The sequence below is a fragment of the Rhipicephalus microplus genome, chromosome 2 (assembly GCF_043290135.1).
Source record: "Rhipicephalus microplus isolate Deutch F79 chromosome 2, USDA_Rmic, whole genome shotgun sequence".
Taxonomy (NCBI): domain Eukaryota; kingdom Metazoa; phylum Arthropoda; class Arachnida; order Ixodida; family Ixodidae; genus Rhipicephalus; species Rhipicephalus microplus.
The window spans coordinates 288,827,689-288,844,299 of NC_134701.1; the positions used below are offsets into that span (position 1 = coordinate 288,827,689).

The 16,611-nt window shown below is 40.5% G+C and overlaps 2 protein-coding genes across 8 annotated transcripts in view; one reads left to right on the top strand and one right to left on the bottom strand.

Annotated features, from left to right (window-relative positions):
• cv-c (RhoGTPase activating protein) overlaps positions 1–2,845 on the top strand; it is a 557,988-nt gene extending 555,143 nt beyond the window's left edge. For all 7 annotated transcript variants that reach the window (XM_075882224.1, XM_075882223.1, XM_075882227.1 and 4 more), the window contains one exon: positions 140–2,845. In XM_075882224.1, the coding sequence (XP_075738339.1) occupies positions 140–254 (115 nt within the window). In that variant the 3' untranslated portion in view covers positions 255–2,845. The remainder of the gene's footprint in view (positions 1–139) is intronic.
• Positions 2,772–10,447, bottom strand: Las (lipoyl synthase, mitochondrial). The gene is made up of 11 exons (XM_037429011.2): positions 10,262–10,447; positions 9,903–10,069; positions 9,676–9,769; positions 9,286–9,366; positions 9,048–9,204; positions 6,033–6,090; positions 5,792–5,920; positions 4,652–4,797; positions 4,305–4,375; positions 4,034–4,145; positions 2,772–2,996 (listed from the first exon to the last, which is right to left on the bottom strand). Exons 1-11 carry the CDS (start codon positions 10,310–10,312, stop codon positions 2,932–2,934), a joined length of 1,131 nt encoding a protein of 376 aa, XP_037284908.1. The 5' UTR covers positions 10,313–10,447; the 3' UTR covers positions 2,772–2,931.
• Between the last annotated feature and the right edge of the window lie 6,164 nt (positions 10,448–16,611).

Below are 16,611 nucleotides of genomic sequence, written 5' to 3' on the forward strand. Positions count from 1 at the left end.
CACCTAATATTTTGAAAAATGTTAAAGAAAATGCATACAGTTTTAACTTGAAAACTGAGGTTTGCTTGCAATGTTGCTTTTCTAATGCCAAACTATCTGACATACTAAGAGTTGTGAACAACAACTGTTTTCTTTTCAGGGGTCGTACCCCGGACTGGTACAACAAGGTGTATGGCCATTTATGCGCCCTGCTGCTGGTCCGGCTTCGTGATTCCTTTGTTCAACGCACTGAGGGGCCCGAGACTAAGGTCTGACGCCCGTCAGGTCCCACCATCACTGTACATATCCCAGACACAGGCTTCTGGCCCACGGAGGGAGGAAGGCAGCACGCATATGCACACACAAATGTTGTGGTGTTCTTCAAGCACACTTGTTGCAGCGCTCGCAACAAGTTGGCCTACTTTAATGGCTCACCAGCTGTGGTGCTAAGCACGAGGTTGCAAGGTCAATACCCAGCCCTTATGATTGTGAGTATGTGTTAACGGATTCCATGTGGTTCATATTCATTTTGTGCTCCTCACCTGTGACATTTGCCGTAGGCTAGTTGGGTGTGAGCTGCCGTTACCAGTCAAACATCCCATAGGCCCTGTGTTTCAATTACTGGCGCATTCAATGGATCAATATGTGGAAGTCAGTGAATTTATATGTTGCCTGTATTGCTTCCGTAAACTAGCAGGTACAATCTTTCATAGATGCACATGCCATCAATACCACTTTCATATTGTTTCGACACAGCAACATGCACCCATCCTTGCAAAAACTGCTCCTCCGCTTTGTGTTCCGGCCAAACCGATGAGCAATTCAGTCGTACCCATGAGACTTTGTTGCCAGCACGATTGAAAAACTTTTGGCAGTTCATGGCCAGGTCCCACTGCTGAGGTATAAAAGCCACCTGTTTCCCTATGGGTACAGTTGAAGGGCAAGCTGCCAAGTGCCAAGTGGGCAATACAGGGCAGCCATGCTGATATTCAAGATCATGAATGCACAGAAGCTGAAAACTTTGAATCTGTGAATTGCATCCACCTGCACTATGTATCCTAGAGAGACAACTTTTCTGATAGATATTGGCCACAATGTCACTTAGCGTCTGGGATGAAAGTAGGCAGGCTTTCTAAATTTACAGTTCTTCCTAAAGTACCAAAGCCATCATCATTGTGCAGAGTTTGCCTGTGAAATGCACTATGAATGAAATTCAATTTCAATATTCAATGCTTCTCTTCAGGTCAGAATATTTTTTGTTAATAGTCATGCCAATACTGTATAAGTTTACCAGCTTTAAGTAGAACCAACGCTTCTACATTTCGTGGAGTTTTGCAATTCAGCTTGATATTGGTCTTGCTTATGTGAGTGCAGGTTACAATCAGAAGCATAACATGAGGCTGTTGTTTTCTCTTTTACCAAGCATGTGCTGTCCTTGGAAAAAAAACGGGATTCACCCAAAGGGAGACATTTGGCAAAATTATCAGGCTTTAACATAGCTGTGGTGGCTGGCCTGTAAATGGCTACAATTGTTTGAAATGAGAAATGTATCAGTGCATCACATGCAAGTTACTGTTTGTTATAGGCTGTTATCATGTGCATCTGAAAGTTTATCGAGATTTCTTGTTACTTTCATACGTATGTGTTGTGGCATGCTTATGGGAGACTTGTCCATTTGTGCAGCGAGAGTAATCGATTAAAACTTGGCACATATTAAGGCTGGTGGTATCCAGCTCAGATTGTTGCAGCATGTGTGATAGATGCCTTGCTATGTATAATACTGCTAGCCTGGCCTCCCTGCTTTTGACCAATATTGTTCAGGCCTGTTTTGAGGCAGTATACACTAGGCACCTGTGGTTGGTGTCTCGTGAATGCTTTTGCTCTGCTCAAGACATAATTTGACCAGTGTTCGTACCAGCATTTGACCTCTTGCCTACATTGGGCAGTTTACATACACATCAATACATGAGCTTATTTAAACGAGGTGGCATTTGTGCTTGACTTTGGAGGTATGATTTTGCACAAAAACCGACCAAGACATGACTACATTAGAACATATCTCTGCTCACAGTGTCACTCTTGCAGAGATATAGCATATCTGATAGCTTTTAATGAACTATTTTGTGTCTGATGAAATGTTTTTGAGAAATTTAAGCAGGTAATTATATCAAGTGGCAATTATTATCATTGAATGAGTATGTCAAGACATGGAAAGAAAAATGCAATGTCTCAGGTAGACCCAATGACATTTAACACATTACAATCCTCCATAACATTGCTCTTTTTTTTTGTGCACAATCACACTAACTGGGCATCAATTGTTTATTTTGCGAACAGGGACCAGGTTGTTGTTAGCTTCCTAGTCATTAACCAGTCTGACATGTCATGTAATGCTGTTGTAGAGGACACAAACAGCAGTTTACCAATTACCTAGTCAGGTGTGAATGAGTGTACAGATATTATATGCGCATAATATTTTTAACTTATTTCAGCGGTTGTATTATCCTAAACTGCAAGCTTTGAAGTACCTTGAAAAAGCATTGCTCTTGAAGCCTTGCTTCTCAATAGTATGAAGATTAAAAAAAAATTTCTAAGGTATATAAACCGTGAAATGACGAAGATGTTATGAGCTGGTTGACTACGAACATTACAAGAACGTAAGGTGTTGTGTGTGCATTAAGCATGTAAATTTCTTGTTGTACTATTGTGCAGTGTATATATTCAGCATGCTATGTTGAAAACAATCAGCAAATTTCATTCTGTAGAGGTAAAAGTATGAGTGAGAAATGCTATATATGTAAATAGCAGATTTATTCAGTGGTTACTTTTGAAAAAATAAAGAGAATCTATATATCTGTACCTGGAATCGAGTGCTTGGTAGTGAAATTATATGCTCTAATATATTGCCTGACACAAGTTCATGCAACATGGTTTATTTGACTGCGACATGACCTATTGCGGCTGTGATTCCATTTCTTGCTTCTTCTTCTTTAAGTAGTTCGTCACGAAGAATTCACCTGTTGAGAGAAGAAAAAATGGTTAGCCATATTTATCATTGCATTATAAAAGGGGAAGATATGACATCACTAGCTTTGCCTAGCTCTCCAGAGATCATTTCTCACAGCTGCACTGAAACAGCTGGTCTTGCTAAGAATAACAAGCCACGGACACTTATGCCGAGTGGCAAGGTGAGTAACCAACCACAGTGTATTAGCTTTTATCACACCCTTGTTTCACATATCAGGTGCAACACTGTGGCAGCAAAGCAAGAAGTTCAGTTAGCAGAACGTTCTACTCCGCGCTGCATCTCGTGTTTGGCTTTTATCGTCGCAAATGCATGTGCGAGCTTGGCACCAACCTCAAATTTCATTTGCAGCAACGGGCTGCAAATAAAAATAATTGAAAACAAATAGACTCTAGGTGATCAAGTCGCATAAGAACACACATTCATAAGGCACGAAAGATTGCCAATCACTACTCTCCGTAAAATCAGAAACAGAACCCTATTCTGGGTGGTAACAACATTGTACTATTTCTGAATGCAAACGCATCTTCTGAAAGAATTCTAGCATCCACAGCGTTGCACCTAATATGTGAAACTGAGTATAGTGCACACTTTTCTGATAACCTGTGACTTAAGTGCACTAAGCAGTGCAAAAATTAGGCTATTTCAGTGCTTTCCTATTTTTTGCGCAAACAAAGCCATCTACCACCAAACAAATTTGAACCAAAGATATAAAATGTTGAGTCACTTTAGAGCTTAAAACTGTGTATAAAGTTATCTTGTTAGCACCGAGAATTGTTCAATAATGAGATCTACAATGTTCACCAACTTGGTACTTTTTTGGGCTCAGTTAAGTCCCTATCGACACTTATTACAGCCTAAGCAGATATTGCTGGAATCGTATAGCATTTCTTGCTTTAATTACCTCGCAACAAACATTCAAGCATACTTCATCTCCAGACCAGGTTCACTTGAGTTTGGTGTAACCAAGATTATATTCATTATTATGAAGAACTGAAGCAAATTGCTTTTAATGTTTGGAATACTAACCAGCTTTGTACGATGAACGAACCAATGGCCCACTGGCAGTGTAAAGGAACCCAAGTTTATTTCCAAAGTCTTCCCAGTGCATGAACTTCTCAGGTGTTACATATTCCACCACCTGAAAACAGCGATATGTCTCCTTGAAAAATGTTTGAGGAAAACCTAAGTGCATCAAGAAAGCAATGCAAGTGCACTGCTTGTTAGCTTGTCTTCATATATTGCCATAAAGAGTGTAGAAAGTTTTCAAGCGATGTCCAGGAGTAAATGTTAACAAGACCTTTAGGTGCCTTTTTGTAGGCTGCATGTATTGACCCAATGTGAAGCAGTCGATGCCAGCATCGCGGACCGCTGGTAGGGGAGAAAGAAAAAAGATGGTTATCAAAAAAGTGCAAAATACAAATATTCAATTGTACAATCAAAACACAGTGAAGAAGCCTGTGCTGCACAGTTTATCTCTGTATATACTTTAATTTGGTGTGACTGAAGTGTGCATTGATCAAGGCCAAGTGAATTTACTACCGTAAGTTTCTAATCCGCTAAATCCTATTAGGATATGGGAAGCCTGGACAGTACTACTCTGAAATGTCAGCTGAAAGTAAAGTTTAAAAAATTATTTGCACTCGCCTTCCATGGTCCTTGCAACCTGGATATCGGTCTCTCCAAAACCAAGCATCAGTGAGGTTTTTGTTAGGACATTGCGGTTTACCTCTTTTGCATGCTTTAGCACCTTGAGACTTTGGTCAAAGTTGGCTCTTCTGTCTCTCACATACCTAATAGAACAAAGTCATTCAATGAAATTCGCCAGGCTGGAACACTTTCCTTGGGACAAAGCTTACATTGACATTTTGATAGCATTTCATGATAAAGGAGTCGTGACATTCAATTTTTCACTCATAATTCGTGTAGTGTGGGTTATTCCTTGTGTGTTCACAAACCAGCTGGTGAAATTTCAGCACTTTTACTCAAGCACTTAGATTGTAACGAACATTTTCATAAACATGTAAGCAGCCCGAGAGTCGAGACACCACTGGCGCACTCGCAAGCCGTGACGTAATAAGCTGCTTGTTTTGCGAGCGTCTGTATTCCAGCCAAAGATGTTGTTTTGGGGTCACCTGGTGCATACGATGGAGCTGTTACAGCTTTCTTCAGCTCCGTATAAAAAAGTGAAAGATAAAAAGATATAAATTGAAAGATGAAGAAAGACTCCACGAAAGACTCTATAAAGTACGTAACTTCACACACGCTATGGCAAAATGGCGGTCGCCAGCTTTGGGCAATGTTCATGGCTGGCAACTTCTAGAGCTCGTTTTGCAAGAAAATATTTTTTTGCTGTTCATTTTTTACATATGTACAGGCAAATTAGGACATTTACTTCTATTTACTGAAAACTGCAATTCGTTGGGTGAATGTGTCATGGCTCCTTTAAAAATTACAACAATTATCCACTGAATGCAGAATCGAGCAATTTAGCAGAATTAAGCAACAGCAGCACAAGGGTACGAACGACATTTACACTTTAGAATGTATTCCAAGAAGCTGCAAGGAGAGTGGTCGAAAATAAAACAATAATTTGATTCACATTCAGTATTTCTGCTTTGAATTTCGTTTATCACTCTATAGATTCTTCTGTATCACTCAAGAACAACAATGCTCACAATTTCGTGGTGAAGTCATATATGAATATGAAGTACCGCTTCAGCTTAAACACGACATGAAATCAGTCACTCATGCAAGGATGATATAGTACTAGCATAAGCCACTTACATTTGTAATTCAGGAACTGTTTCAATGTTATGTGCATACACATCAAGGCCTGAGCAAGCCACCTCTTCTACAGACTTGAGATCACCAGCAAAATCTCCAGTTAAGCATTCAATGAGGATAGATGGTTTCCTAAAAAAAGTCGAACAGCATCCAAACAAATGACAGAAGCAGGTTTTTTGTCTTTTGTTTTAAAAGGTGTCACTTCCACATGGTGAGAAAATTCAATTTCATTGCAACTTACTTTTGCTTAATTCTTCGAACTGTCTCTGCAAAATGGTTTGAGCCACCGTCGGGTAAATCTGAAACAGAACAGCTGTCTGGTGCACTTTCTACCAGAGTGGAAATCGTAGATTCCAAATAAATAATGGCCATTAGCTATGCAATCGTAGAAATGTGCACATGAAACCTTTGGAAGGTATGCATTTTGACAGATTTACTTGCCGTTCCAGTGAATCTTTGTGTGTAGAAAAGAAGCTCCTACAATTCCACAATTCTGCGATTAGAATCATGGATTATCTATCGCTAATGAATTCTGGGATGTGCATTCTATGATCATCTGTTTTTGCAAGAGAGAAGCTGAGGTGACTTTGAAATGTTGCAATTTAATATTTAACAAAGCATCAGATTGTAGCCGTTAAAGGAGCTCAGCAACATCCCCGAGCAAATCTGTTGGCCAGCATCAATAGCAGCAACGCAAGGCAGTGATTTCTTGCATCTTGCACGGTATTCATAATCACAAATGAGTGGCACTATGATCGGTAGGTAAAGCTTAATGTGACATTCAAGTTTATACAAGTACAGCAAAAAAAATCCTGCAGAATTACAATTTTCAACCATTCCAAGTATTACAAAGCCACAAATGCAACGTTGCAACCGCAAGGTTAGAAAACAGAAGTTCTGACTCGGCTCATCTATAATGAACAGATTATGCAATGCTAATTGATGCTTTGTGGAGCATTTTTTGGAACGGAAGACTTCCTGTTGAAGACATGTGCGAACAAGCCCTATTGTTATTAATGCCATTTGATAAAATGCCAAAAAGTTAAATATGGCTTCTGGAATCGTGACAACTACATTTGAAAGTAACTCTTAGCTTGCTTTTATATTGAAAATTTTCAAACAGATGCCTTGAATCTGGAAACATTCATTAAAATATTGACTTTTGTGCTTTCATATGCTGAAAAGATGTCTAAGTTTAGAATTATGCCCTCCGTGAAGCAATGCAAGGCCCAGTCAACTCCTCTTCAAAATTTTTATATTTAAGACCGCTGAATCCTTAGTGGCTGCTTAGTTACATAGGTGAAGAATAAATAATAAGAGAGTAGCAAAGTGAGTAGCTACTTTCCATGCCTGCAGATTTTCATTACAGGAGCAGATATGAATGATGGGTGGTGACCCATTAAGACCCTTTGGTTGACTCCTCCTGTAGCAGTGGCCTGTTAAGATTGCAGCTTATGGTCACTACATTACTGATTGTAAGGCAACTGTAATTTTAATTGCTTATTATTGTGTCCTTTATGTTCTTTGTCAGTGGCTCCTTCAGCAATACTGCTCGAAGCACAAAGGCTGACTTAGGTTACACCTCCAACCTTAGAGGCCAGTTGTGTATATCTAGAAGAATGGCAAAGGAGGACACACATCTTGTGATGGCGGCCATTCTATTAAAAAAAAAAATAGGTTTCCTTAATAATTATATAAAAATCAAAACCATGCTGTCAGAAAGAACAGAAGAAATTAAATATGCACTTCAGTGCCAAACCAGAGAGTTTAACCTAACAGCATTAAGCAACTCATTTCTAGATTATTTCTAGCTTATACACAATTCAGGGTCAACCGTAAAATGATAATACTCCGAATTTTTTTTTGTAAGTAGTACAGGTACATATTTTCTTTAGCTTTAGCTCAATTCTTTGTTCTATGTTCTTGATGATACTCTTTATTCTGGCACGTTACTGTTACATGCCACCAAGATCAGGTAAAAGGAAACAGACGTAACTGTTTTCTGACTACGCCTATATTCCAAGATTTACCCAGAGAATCTTTCTTGTAAAGCATGTTTATTTATTTATTCAAAATGCCTTACAGGCCGATTGAAGGGAAATGAGTAAGGGAGGCATCAGTAAATATATTGCAAAACAATGCAGACAAAAAGTAAAAAGAACAAGGGAAAAAACAGCAAACAAATGACAGATATGCAGTGATTGTTTTAAATACCACAATCATGGTGAAGGAATCAAATTCATATATCATTGTCAATGGCTTCCAACAAATCATCAGTATAAATAAGTACAGTAGATGATATGGATTCTTTGTTTAGTTGACATAGTACAGTGCAACGTATTGATCATTTGCAACACGCAAGAAGTAAATTGTAGCATTTCAGGAACTCTGTGCTCTTGGTACCTTTTGACATGAATTGCAGATTTCACTTTCGTACTTCGTTTCAGCTCTTTGGATTAGCTTCAGATTTCAGAGTTGGTTTTTCAGTGAGTGCATAATTAGTAACTGTCACGAAATTCAACTGTTATGTTCGAAAACTAAATCTTAAGAGGGTGACACTTGCAACGATTGTCACCCCCTAGCCTGAACACAACCACACGATTTAAGCCTCTGCTGAAGGGAACATTGTGACCACTAAGTTGACACTCCCCCCCCCCCCCCCCCCCATGATTTATGCCACTGCAGAAGGCAACCTTGTGACCACTGATTTAATTAATGCTTGATAGCACCAGAGCTTCAAGAAGTCAGCAAATGCGGCCCTACAAGCCATCAGTGCTTGAAAGATGGTTGGCCTGGACAACAGCAAGCACAGGAACTTTTTATGTAACCATGTAAGACACAGTCATGGTGATGTGGCATACTGTCAGCAAATTGTATCATATCCCGGTAGGCCATCTTTCATTGAATAATAGATGCAATGAACCAACATTAGAACTGCTAATGATAGGAGATTGCATATTTTCTTCACTTGTAGGCCATTACTGCAACAAGATGTTTAGATGCAGTTCAGGGCAGCTCTGTGTCATTTCTTTCTGTGTGTGAGAACATCTTCACGTGGACTGAGCAATGATAACAATTGTTGAGGTTTGATGCCCCAAAACCAAGATACAATTGTGAGGGATGTCGTTGTGAAGGGCTCCAGAAATTTATAACATTCGTGTTTTTAACATGCACTGATGTCGCAGAGCACACAAGCGTCTAGCATTTCAATCTATTGAAATGTGACATAATCTATGCAAGAAATATGCAAGCATACCATCTCTGTCAACTGATGTTATTACGACATACTCCAAGCCCCACTCTGCAATTGCTTCAGCTGTGTTCTCAGGTTCTTCAGGATCTGGCAAAGGTGGTCGACGGGCAGTTTTGACAGAACAAAACCTGCAGGCTCTTGTGCATGTGTCGCCCAAGACCTGCAAATGACAACAATTTTTGTTTTCTCCGACACACTTTTCGCGCAGACTTCATGCAACACACAGCAAACTGTTACACACCATGATTGTTGCTGTGGCAACATTATCTGGGCCTCCATTCCAGCAGGTTCCGATGTTCGGGCAACGTGCCTCTTCGCATACCTGGCGTTAACAAATACAGTGAATACAGCTCAACCCTCATGGCAGCGGTTTTGCATGGCGAAAGGGCACATATTACAAATGCCGCCTAACTCTACAATACTGAAGCGACAAGAGAAGACAAATGGTTCAGTCCGATTGTATCGATTAAAGTCGTGTAGGACAGTTATGACAAAAGCTAGCGATAGTTAAACGTGTGCCAGTCAAATCAACCGTAGTATGGCTATGTCGAAGCAGCGCGAAACGCAGAAATGTTTAGGTGTTTCGAACGAGGCGTATTTAGAAATGTTAGCAGAATCAGCGACCACTCACGGTGTGTAGTTTCTTGCCTCGCAGCGTTCCTTTCAATCGAGAAAAGTGGCTTCCTTTAGGAATGTCAACCTTCAGCCATGGCGGTAGCTTCAACCTTGATAGGTCATTTATGCATGCATAAAAAGCAATGATATAGACAGAAAATAGTGATTAGCGGAACCTATATATGCTCAAGCGGCAGTTTCTGTTCGCAGGTGTATACAGCAGAACAAAAAAAGAAAGGTAACCTTTCTGTTTCTCCCGGAGCACGCTTGAGCTTTCCCGTGTAGTCCTTGAATGTACTTCCTCTAGGAATCGCACCAGTAATAAAATCGGCCAGGCCTGGTCCCCTAGCAATTTCATCTCTCTGCTCGCTTGTCAGGCGGCTCTTGCAGCAGCGCGATGTCATTATGCACTGCGAGAAACCGAATTTCGGTCAAACAGCATCGCTACGAAGAAGAACAACGGACCAGTTCCACCAAAAATGAGAAAAGTAACGCACGACAAGGTCGATATCAAGAGGCGAAGCACTGAATTATCACGCACTTTCACAACAGTCATCGGTCACCTTGGCAAAATGTTATCTAAACCGCGTAAAAGCACTTACTGATCGCAGGCATTTCGACACCGCTGAAGCTTGATGACAATGCTTTAACATGTTGTAGCTGTACAGCGGCTTGACAAGTGTGACAACGAAAAGCGAAAGCTAATCAGTAGATCGCATTAGAAACTCGACCAGAACGCAAAGAAAATGATAGGATGGAGGCTGCCATTATTAGTGGCGATGTCAATGCGTAGAAGCAAAAAATTCGCGCCTGAGTGCCACTGGACCACTCGAATCTCGATGACTTTTTGCGTCATGTTATGCATTGAGTTAGTATTAACTGTATGATGTTATGCGTGTTTCTGTGCATGCCCTAAGAAAACCTAAACCACATTCTTAACAATAAAAGTGTGTTATTACCTAATGGTTCATACTATTACTTGTTTTCGCGTGACCACGCAAAAACCACAAAAAAGTGGTTTCATTCCTCTATGCAAATAACTTTTGCGAAGTTGAATTTACCGGCAACAAGAAGGTTTAAAAAAAATGTTGGAGTGAAAATTTTTGCTCACAAATAGCCGTGCCAACCATAAAACGGCGGCTGTGGTAGCCATCTTACTAGGGGCATATTGAGCTGTTAGTGTTTGGCGATTGAGAAGGAGCGTTTTCCTCACACGCCCAACGAGTTTAATGAAGCAACCTTTTCAAAACAGATAGTGCTCAAAGTGCGTTCTTGTGTTACTAGTTTTCTTTAGGAAGCCTTGAGTTCAAGGAAAATTTTATTGTAGATTGTCACCGTTACTAGTCTCTGCGAATTATTTTTTCGGAAACGACTATTTTTTAATTTACAATTAACGTAGCCTTTAGAGTAACAAATGAAAGGCGCTTGATGTCTAAGTGGGCACAACCAAAAAATGGCATGTTTTTGAGATCTTTGGAGGGCAAAAGCTGGCTTCACTACTGCTGGCAAAGCATTGAGAGAAATTCCGCTTCAGCATTTTTTTTTTGTTGTTGTTGTTATACCTCCTTGACCAGCAATGACCAACGTTTGAAAACTCGGCAAAAGTGTTCTGTTCTTTGACTCGGTGGTGTTGCGTAGCGCAGCCGCAAGCGGCTGCCTGGGAGAGTTGATGGCTGCGGTAGCTAGAAGTGGCGCTGCTGTCGCGCACCGAATTGCGTGTGCACACAGGTGAAGTTTCATCTGGGGACCTTAGGACCGTGCTATGCCGAGCTGCCCGAGCAGAGCGGTGTGTCGGCGGTGTCTCTACCGACACTCCAGCCAACGCGCGCTTGCGGCAGACGCCGATGGGCTCTCCCAGCCCACTTAGAGCTCTGGAGCGCTGGTTGGTGGGAAGCAGATTTTTCTATTACTCAAAGGAGTTCGCATGAAAAACTTCAAATTTCTCATGACGTTAACGCTATCTGAGCTTTGGAAGAGTAACTAAGTTAACTATCATATTAATGTTCGGAGTGCTACAGCAAATATCGAATTTTCTTGATTTTTGAGGATTTTGGACACATTTCTTGAAACACCCGGTGCACATGCGGACATTGTCGAGTGGTGCAACATTAATAAGGCAATATATTACTGCAATAGCATTACAAGGAGCTCATTTCACAGAAATACCGGTGTCGGCGACGTCGGTTTCAGCGAGAAGTTACCTTGGACGCTTGAAAAAAAAATCGAGAGTTGCAAATAAGATAAAGGATAAATATTTCGGTTTGAGTTTCAAGGGGCCTCGCCGTGGTGGACTAGTGGCTAAGGTACTCGGCTGCTGACCCGCAGGTCGCGGGATCGAATTCCGGCTGCGGCGGCTGCATTTCCGATGGAGGCGGAAATGTTGTAGGCCCGTGTGCTCAGATTTGGGCGCCCGTTGAAGAACCCCAGGTGGTCGAAATTTCCGGAGCCCTCCACTACGGCGTCTCTCATAATCATATGGTGGTTTTGGGACGTTAAACCCCACATATCAATCAATCAATGAGTTTCAAGGGAAATTTTTTTATGGTACCATAGGCTGTTTTTGACCAAGCGCAGTGTAGCAATTTATTTATTTATTTATTTATTTATTTATTTATTCAAAATACCTTACAGACCCAACAGGGCATTATGTAAGGGGAGCATAAAATAAATACATACACAAATTCGTACAATTTCCATACAAACAATAACATCAACTAATTGTCAATTATTATAAAGTCCTAACAGGAATAACAATGAGAAGATATTAATAATAATTTTAATAGGAATACAACGGCAATGAACATCAGATGAGTATACGCGTGAGATAATGACGTAAAACAAGTTTACAAAAAACAAGCACGAATTGTGAAAAGACTTTACATTATTCAAAATAAAACATCACTGAATAAAACACAACAGAACTGAATGGCATGTTAGTATTCAAACCATCAAACAAAATAAGTTTAAAGTAAGAAAAAAAAAAGCGAGATACTAGTAGTGAATAAACGCGTAGGTGCCGATTTCGATATGAATAAAACGAGCAGTTAATCCTGGAAATGGGAGAGTAGAAGGTGCCGGAATTTTTCCCGATTGCGTTCAGCTACGATTTCATCTGGAAGGCTGTTCCACATAAGATGTTTCTCACAAACGGCCACCACTGGAGTTAAGATCCTATCGCTTTATGTTATCCCACGCAGCTAAGTGTACTGGGTCTTCAGGGCCAATGATTAATCAGACCCGCTCGTTGTCAGGGTTGAAAAAAAAAACAAAAAAAAAACAAAATAGGGGTGCTGTTTTTACGTCTCTCTTTCTGCAATGACATCGCGTTTTGTGAAGAGACAAAGAGCCAACAATTGCAGTGCGAGCGGCGGAAGTAAAGTGTATGCGCAACAAGGCTACCGAAGGGTAGCATGCACAGTATCTCTATTCGACGCGCGCTCACGCCATCTCACTGGTAATGCTGCCAACACGATAGTTCCCCTACGTGGCCATCGCCAGCGGTAAGTGGTAAATATAAATAGCTTGCCGTTTGAAAGTTGAAGGAGGTGCTACTTCATGGCTCGGGGTTCAATGCTGAAGGAGGTGCTATTTCATGGCTTTACGCCTCACACTCATAATTCAAAGGTCAGACGTTAAACCCCACGCGCCGGAGTCTCTTTTTCTTGATTGCTTTTCTTTACTGCGTTTCATATATATACATACGTATATTGTGAATGACGGCGATGCTGACGCCGGCGGCAAATACAGCCGAGAGTGTCCATATAATTGCCATCGCAAAAAAATAAACTTTAGCAAAGCCAGAATTTTCTTGTTGTCTTCAAATGCTAATGTTTCTGGAAAAGTCTTTTATACCCACGTTACGAAAGACTTTACCAGTGTTTTGACACATAGTAGTCTTTGTTTGGTATGCAGTTGAGCACCCGATTTTGTTCGCTTAGTTTCAGAAACAGCAGACACATGCAGGTAGTCTAGTAACATGAGCCAGGGGTTTTACCTTGGAGCGTGTGTAGTATATAGGTGTTCTGTCCATGCGTTAAGTTCGGCGTGTCCTTTGGTTCGGCGCATTGCCAGGCTAACGAGGAATCACCCACTTTTCCATGGTGGTTTCGTGCGTACCTTCAGTAGTTTACTTATTTTTTATGCGCTGTTTACTTGTGTAGCATTTCAGAGCTCGACTATAGATCACTGAATGTGTCGAGAGCCTCTCCTGTGAATGCCGACTGCTATCGCTGGTGCACGGCTGGCGGGAACTCGCTTCTGGTGACGGTGAACACGACACGCTAAGCAACGAGACGCTGTACTCTACGGCTGGCAAAGCTATATATTTCAAAGCTGCTGTTTCGCTGCAGTGGTTTTTTAAAGATTTGGCAACGTGAGTTTTCGAAATGTTATGCTATTGTCTTAGGGAACATTTGTCTCGCCTCTGCGAAGTTTCTTGTGCATATTGCAAGTACGTCATTCGGCTAATAAAACAACTTTGCTTCCCCAATCTTTGTTCTTTTGCTTCTTTTTTCTCCCGCACGCAATTAGCGAGACACAATGAAGGTGCAACAAAATTGCGTATTATTAACGGTATGTAAAAGGTCAGCAGTTAGAAAAATTCAATTTGGCGCCATGTAGGGCAAATGGGTGACGTCGCTACCGCTTCCGGTTATGACGTCATATTTTATTTTTTATTTTTTCTGTGCTTTTAGTTTTCCCTTCTTCTCATTGATGGCGACGGTGGCAATGAACGAGGCGCGAACTACTGGATCCATGGGCTTCTATGGAAGCTTTGTTACCTGTTTACACACACACACACACACACACACACACACACACACACACACACACACACACACACACACACACACACACACACACACACACACACACACGCACACGCACACACACACACACACACACACACACACCCTTATATATATATATATATATATATATATATATATATATATATATATATATATATATATATATATATATATATATATATATATATATATATATATAAGGGAAAGAAGTGTATATCTAAGGGCTCGTTTTTCCGTGTTTTTAACACAATATTAATGAGATATAACAGACAGTAATGCCAAGGAATGTACAGGGGAAGTTATTAAAACCAATGGAATGTAAATAAAAAGAAAGAAAAGTGGATGAAAAAATTACCAACTGTGAGCAGGAAACGAACCTACGACCTTCGAGTTACGTGTTCGAACGCGTATATATATATATATATATATATATATATATATATATATATATATATATATATATATATATATATATATATATATATATATATATATATATATATATATATATATATGGTCTTGTTCTGGCAGACTGGTACCGTTAGGTTGTATACGAGGGACTGTTGGTCAGCTGCCAGCTCGTAATAAGTTCACGTGCTACGTGACGCCATACAGGCTCATAACATGAGTGTGCCACACTTGCCGCCATGGCTACAGGTGGTGCTCACTGACACTTCCGCGTTTAAATTCACATATAGACCCAATAAAGTGGCTGGGGGGATAGCCGCTGTGATAGCTCAGTGGTAGAACATCGAACGCGTTATTCGAAGGTCGTAGGTTCGATTCCTGCTCACGGCAAGTTATTTTCCCCCACTTATCTTTCTTCTTATTTACATTGCTATGGTTCTAATAATAATGATGATGATGAATATTGTGTCAAAACACGGAAAAACGATACACTTCTTTCGCTTATATATATATATATATATATATATATATATATATATATATATATATATATATATATATATATATATATATATATATATATATATATATATATATATATATATATATTGTCAAGTAGATCCTCCGTCAGCGGTCACAACGTGGTTTATTTCGACGTTTCGGCCTACTAGAGTCTGGCTTTCATCAGGATTCATATATTATATATATATATACACTCTCTTGTACGTTTACGTTAGTCTCCCGATCTGAACTTCCCAAGATGCGTTGGCTTTCCCGAATTGCGTGTAGAAAAGCAGCCGAAAAAGTTGAGGCCCTTATCACACATGATAAGGCACAAGTTTGGCGTGACGTCACACCGTGCAACTAAGGATAAAGTGTACATTCATATTAGAGTCTCCAAGTTGAAGATTCCCCTGATGCGTTCGCTTTCCCGCCATGCATGTCAAAAAAGCAGCCGGAAAAGTTGAGACCCTTATCATAGCTGATAAAGTTCAACTTTTGCCTGACGTCACACCGTGCAACGAAGGATGTGCTGTATGTTCATATTGGAGTCTCCCAAGTTGAAGCTTCCCCTGGTGCGTTGGCTTTTCCAAAATGCATGTCAAAAAAGCAGGCGAAAAAGTCGGGATCTTATCCCCCCTGATAAGGCTCAACTTTTGTCTGACGTCACAACTTGCAACGAAGGATATACTGTGCGTTTATAGTGAAGCACCCCGAGCAGGAGCTCCCCCTGATGCGTTGGCTTTCCCGCATGGCATACAAAAAAAAAGCAACAATAAGGTTGAGGCCTTATCACCCCTGACAAGGCTCTACTTTTCTCGAACGTCATGCCGTGCAACGAATGATGTAGTGTACGTCTATATTAGTCTCCCAAGATGAAGCTTCCCTTGATGCTTCGGCTTTCCCGCAATGCTCTTCAAAAAAGCAGCCTAAAAAGTTGAGGCTTTTATCACCTTTGATAAGGCTCAACTTTTGTCCGATATCACATTGTGCGAGGAAGGTTATACTGTGCATTTATATTAGAGTCTCCCGAGTTGATGCTTCCCTGTTCTGTTTGCTTTCTTGCATTGCATGTCAAAAAAAGCTGCCAAAAAAGTTGATGCTCTTATCACACCTGATAAGGCTCAACTTTTGTTTGACGTCACACCATGCAACGAAAAATGTTGTGCACATTTAGTTTCCCTACCTGAAGCATATTCTGATACGCTGGCTTTCCGCAAGAATGTAAAAAA

Coding starts and splice junctions, on each gene's coding strand:
- Las (XM_037429011.2), bottom strand. CDS start 10,312: ATGTTAAAGCATTGTCATCAAGCTTCAGCGGTGTCGAAATGCCTGCGA. Junction 9,770..9,902: donor GCTCCGGGAGAAACAGAAAG/GTTACCTTTCTT, acceptor TGACCTATCAAG/GTTGAAGCTACCGCCATGGC. Junction 6,091..9,047: donor AACATCAGTTGACAGAGATG/GTATGCTTGCAT, acceptor GTTCTGTTTCAG/ATTTACCCGACGGTGGCTCA.